The 5300-nt window shown below is 25.0% G+C and overlaps 1 protein-coding gene and 1 long non-coding RNA gene across 2 annotated transcripts; both read left to right on the top strand.

Annotated features, from left to right (window-relative positions):
- Positions 1-747: 747 nt before the first annotated feature.
- On the top strand, positions 748-2026 carry LOC136077649 (uncharacterized). The gene is made up of 3 exons (XM_065791898.1): positions 748-848; positions 1035-1128; positions 1292-2026. The coding sequence occupies exons 1-3, from the start codon at positions 783-785 to the stop codon at positions 1450-1452; spliced, it is 321 nt and encodes a 106-aa protein (XP_065647970.1). The 5' UTR covers positions 748-782; the 3' UTR covers positions 1453-2026.
- A 474-nt stretch (positions 2027-2500) lies between these two features.
- LOC136077648 (uncharacterized) lies at positions 2501-3116 on the top strand. The gene is made up of 2 exons (XR_010637150.1): positions 2501-2585; positions 2729-3116. It is a non-coding gene; the product is annotated as an uncharacterized LOC136077648 (long non-coding RNA).
- The last annotated feature ends 2184 nt before the right edge of the window (positions 3117-5300 follow it).

The raw sequence follows: 5300 nt of genomic DNA, 5'->3' as shown, positions 1-5300 counted from the left end.
TTGACAAAAATAAATGAACAACAATCTGAAATAGGAAAACAATTGTATAAAGATTTGAGTCACCGAAAGAGTGGAGAATACCATCAAGGAGCTTTGTATATCTTCAGATAGTATATCTTCATATAGTATATCTTCATATAGTATATCTTCATATAGTATATATTCATATACACAGCAAAAAACATAACGCTAAAATAACGGTTACATAACGGTAAACGAAAATTTTGGCGTTATGTTAACCGTTATGTTAACTTGAAATTATGTTGAAAGTGTTATAACGCCTAAATCATTAGTATGGTAATATATATTTGAAAATTTATGTTTAACCGTTATGTTAGATTATTTTATCAATAAAAAATAGCGCGAATCTTTGCAATTTTTGTTTAAAGGTCTTTACTATTTTAGCTTTCTTATTTTATTTTCTCAAGCATTTAAACGACATTTGGGTTGTTAATGATTAGTATTTATATTTATTTGTATTATTATTATTATTTAGTAATTAGTGATAATAATAATAATAATAATAATAATAATAATAATAATAATAATAATAATATATATATATACATATATATATATATATATATATATATATATATATATATATATATATATATATATATATATATATATATATATATATATATATATATATATATATATATATATATATATATATATATATATATATATATATATATATATATATATATATATATATATATATATATATATATGTATATATATAGATATTACATTTGAATTATTAAATATATATAATAATGCTGCTGATTCAACTATTTCCTTGGTCCCTTGGAGGCTCAAGATATTGGGAGTTCACTGTATTTGTATGTTGCTTAACAATGTTCTTTACTACTATTTATTTAATACTTACTATTTTTTACATATTACTGTGCTTAAAATTTATTTTATTTTATATTGCAAGTGTTAATTAATGTTAAATATACCATTTGTATAATTTAAGTTTTCTAAGTAATAATAACTGCATTACTGATTTCTACAATAATTAATAGTTCAAAATGATAAAGGCTATTGTTGTCAGGTATCTTGGTAAAATAAAAATTGTTCTTGCTAGTAATAGCAATATTGCAGACTTTTTAAATAATGGTAAGCTTATTTTTTAATGCACATACTTGTTTATTCAACCTTCATTTTTTTAAAATCAATCTTCAAGTTCTTCACAGTTCATTTTTGTCTTCATAATATTCAAAATATTACATATGCTAAGAACAATGATTGAGCTATTTAATTTAAAATTATACTTATTTAGCTTCTAAGAAGTTTGGTGACAGTGATATAAGTGGCATCATGTGGAATAGATGTGAAGTTGATTCTGAAACATTTGTTGCCATTTTAAATGAACAAAATCTGGAAGTGGAAGTTGCATCCTTAGCAAAAAATAATGAGCTCAGCGTTTTTGTTCAAAGTTGAAAGAGATTTTCTCCTGGTAAAGCTGTTTTTTCTGATGTAGATAGTCACTCTGATTCTGTTTTTTATCTTGTTCTAATTGTAGTTTTCAAACAAGTAAACAATATGTAATGATATCACATCTTAAATTACATGGTCATGAAGGTTTAGTTGTATGTGAAAACTGTTTTTCAAAATTTAAAAGTGTTTAAGGTATATAGATATTACATTTCAATTATTAAATATATATAATGATGCTGCTAATTCAACTATTTTCTTGGTCCCTTGGAGGCTCAAGATATTGGGAGTTTGCTGTATTTGTATGTTGCTTAACAATGTTCTTTACTACTATAATATTTTATAAACTTGTTGCTCCCATATTAAGGGCTGGGTGCACCCAAAAATTAAGGGTTTTTTGTTCCCAAGCTCCAATCACCCCAATTCTTTGCAAAACATTCTTTTTTGATATAAGCATAAACATACAAAAGTTTGGAGTTCACACAATGCCTGTAAGTGTCAAGACTCAAACATATAAAAATCCAGTGTACACCACTGACTTTAGTAGTTGTAAATGTTTATTTTGTCAATTTTCATAAGATGAAACTAAATGTTTTTTTATTGTTCCTTTTATGTTTTTAATATTGACATTGATAATAAATTTTTAGATTAAAAGAATCCCTTTTGATGGTGAAATTAAACAAACTCTCATTGATTTTTTTCATTGATCAGAAATTATAGTCTAATTAAGTAAACTTAGATGCAAAAAATTTAAAAATATTATAATTAATATTAAGTGTCAACTCGTTACTTTATTTTATTAAATAGCTATAAAATAAAGAATCTAAATAACTCTTTCTTTCACCTAGAATGAATTTAATAAGAAAAAGCCATCACTTTCAACACTGTCTATTCTAAACAGACATCTTTTTAATAACGAGACGTATAGTGTATTTCCAAAAAGAGTTACATATGCTCCTGAATTCATGCTGGAAGAAGGGATTCGTTTGTACCCTATTTTGAAAGACTCGTCTCTTAAGATTCAAAAGATGCTGGTTTAGATTTCTCCTGATTCGCAAACCCATACTGAAAGTTTAATGCAGCTCCAGAAATCACTTATTTCTAAGAAGACAACTGATAAGTTGTTTATGAAAGTTGATGTAAGTTTTATTAATTTTTTTTATTTGGTATTAAGCCAATTCTATAAAATACAAACTTAACATTGATTCAAATCCATTTAATGTATTAATAATAGTTTTTTTTTAATGGTCGCAATACTTATTTTGTATTTATAATATTTTAGTGTGATTCAATACATGAATACTTAAGAGTGCCAAGCTTGTATGGTCCACAAGTTATCTATAATAAAACGGAATATGGAGTAAGGAGTCGTAGAGGTGTCGAGATGGATGTTTAGCCCTTAATCAGTACATGTGAAATGGTGGTTGTTTTGATGGCCGTTTATTATTTGCTAGATTTGACATATCCATCTTGTTTTGGGCAGCTTCTGGGTTTTTTTCAAGATACATCTAAAAAATACATTTTTCTTTCGCAATCTTTTCACAGCAATGTGAAGTATTTTTGAATTAATAAATGTTAATAAGTTAATTTCTTCAATTATTTTGTAAATAATTTTCACGATAATGAAACATAATTTAAAATGAATATATAAGGAAATTAAACTGCATAAATTTGTTTTATTTTTTAATTTAACTTTTATAAACATAAAAAATGTTCAAGGTTAGTTTGTTTGTTTATTTAGCAGTTTCTGCTATTAATCATGCGTTTCAAAAAACCTACTTTAAAATAAATAATTATAATTTGACATAACGGGTAACATAACGGATAAATACCCGTTAAATCAGGTTTTAAACATAACGGTAAAATACGCGTTATATAACGGGAGTTTTCCTCTCACATAATGGCTAATTAGCGTTATGTAACCGTTATGTTCAAGGTAATTTTGCTATGAAAAAACATAACGCTAAAACCGTTATGTTATTTTCATACATATTAAGTATTAAACATAACGGCAATTAACCGTTTTGTGCGAGGAAAACTCCCGTTATGTTTTTTAAAAATATAACGGTTTTTTTATTTACTGTGTAGTATATCTTCATATAGTATATCTTCATATAGTATATCTTCGTATAGTATATCTTCATATAGTATATCTTCATATAGTATATCTTCGTGGCCAGGTTACTTTATAAAAAATTCCAGAAGTTTTTCTACCAAATACGAGTACCCAAAATAAAAAAGTTATGATAAACCTGATAAAGTGTTTAAACTCGGCAGATGTAATAACAGCAGCAGACTTGAGTAGAGTAATGTCAAAATAATTAAAATGAACAAATTAAATGAAGTGATGGAAAAAAGATTGGCAGCAATTCGAACGCAAAATATAAAGGTGAAAAATAACTTATAAAATTCAAAAAGAAATACTGTTATGCAAAAGTAGAAGCTTATGATTAGATCACCTTAAAAAAAATGTGATTATATATTCTCTATACGGCCAACAAGTATGGATTCCGAAAAAGCATTCTCAGTTTTTATGTTCAAAAAATCAAATACGATTAAGCGATGAAATGATTGACACTTTGATTTTTTAGGGTAGTACTTTCAAAAACAAATATAACTTAAGTATATTCTTGCATGTTCATACTATTTTTAGTTATTATTTTTATTTATTCTGTGTTATCATTTTCAGGTATTGTTTTATAATTTAAATTACTTAGGTTCATTAATGAATAAAGCACTTTATTTATATCATAATTAAATTAATCACTTTTAAGTATTTGATAAATACTTAAAACGTTAGTCCTTCTTATGCTTCTCTTCTACATTTGCGATTTTTTTATTCAATCCCATGATATACCGGGATTTCCCGGGGACAACTTTTTCAATCCCGTTATCCCGGGATTGAAAATGTCCGGAATTTTTGCCATCCCTAGTGATTATGTTATACAAAATATATCAAGCTGGTCAAACTTAAAACTTTCACCAAAAAAGCATTTGGGTAAGATTTTCATAAATTTTAGAGAAAGTTCAACACCTTTAACAAATTTAGAAAAATTAGCAGAGTTTGCATTTTGTTTCGCTGGCTCATCAGCAGAAGTTGAGTGATTGTTTTGGATAATTAATCAGATCTGGGATGATAACAAAAATTGATTTGATATTGAGACAATTGATTCATTGACAATTATTAAATACAATACTAACTTAAAATGCTTACATTTTTATAATATAATTAAGGATGTTTCTTTCCTTAATAATGTTTATTCAAAAGAAAAATATTCAAAATAAAAGTAATTTTTTTTTTTTAAATATCTCACAGTTATAACTGAATTTCTCAGACATTAAATTAAATTTTAAATTTAAATTAAACAAAAAAAAAAAAAAAAAGGTTGTGTTATCTTAATTTTTTTTTACTCAAATGCACTTTTATCATTCATCAAGAAATAAATTATATCTGAAAATGTTGAGCAATTTTTTTAAAAATAACTACCAAATCTAAAATATTTTGAAAAATAAATTAAAAACTATTTTTTGCTTCAATATATTTACAAAAAAATTTTTTAGCTTATGTCCCGTATTTTTTAGCAAAAATCCCGTATTTTTTGCAAATTTTCCCGTTTTTTTGAAAAAAATCGATGCCCACCTTTTTGTTTTTGCGTAACATAAGGGTGACAAAATATCAAACATTTATTAAAAACTGACAATTTAATTATTTGTCATAAACTTTTTTTTTTGACTTTTTTGCTTAAGGCATGTAAACAAACTTTTAATGTTTAACATTTGTTTTGAAAAAAAAATTACTAATTTATTCGATAATCCTTCATAATTATTCATAACTTAAAAAAACAGAAGCGTCA

The sequence above is a fragment of the Hydra vulgaris genome, chromosome 03 (genome assembly GCF_038396675.1).
Source record: "Hydra vulgaris chromosome 03, alternate assembly HydraT2T_AEP".
In the NCBI taxonomy this organism is placed as follows: domain Eukaryota; kingdom Metazoa; phylum Cnidaria; class Hydrozoa; order Anthoathecata; family Hydridae; genus Hydra; species Hydra vulgaris.
Note: the sequence above shows the minus strand (reverse complement) of the source record. Positions and strands in the feature narration are given on the sequence as shown.

Coding starts and splice junctions, on each gene's coding strand:
- LOC136077649 (XM_065791898.1), top strand. CDS start 783: ATGCTGCTGATTCAACTATTTCCTTGGTCCCTTGGAGGCTCAAGATAT. Junction 849..1,034: donor ATTGGGAGTTCACTGTATTT/GTATGTTGCTTA, acceptor AATAATTAATAG/TTCAAAATGATAAAGGCTAT. Junction 1,129..1,291: donor TGCAGACTTTTTAAATAATG/GTAAGCTTATTT, acceptor ATACTTATTTAG/CTTCTAAGAAGTTTGGTGAC.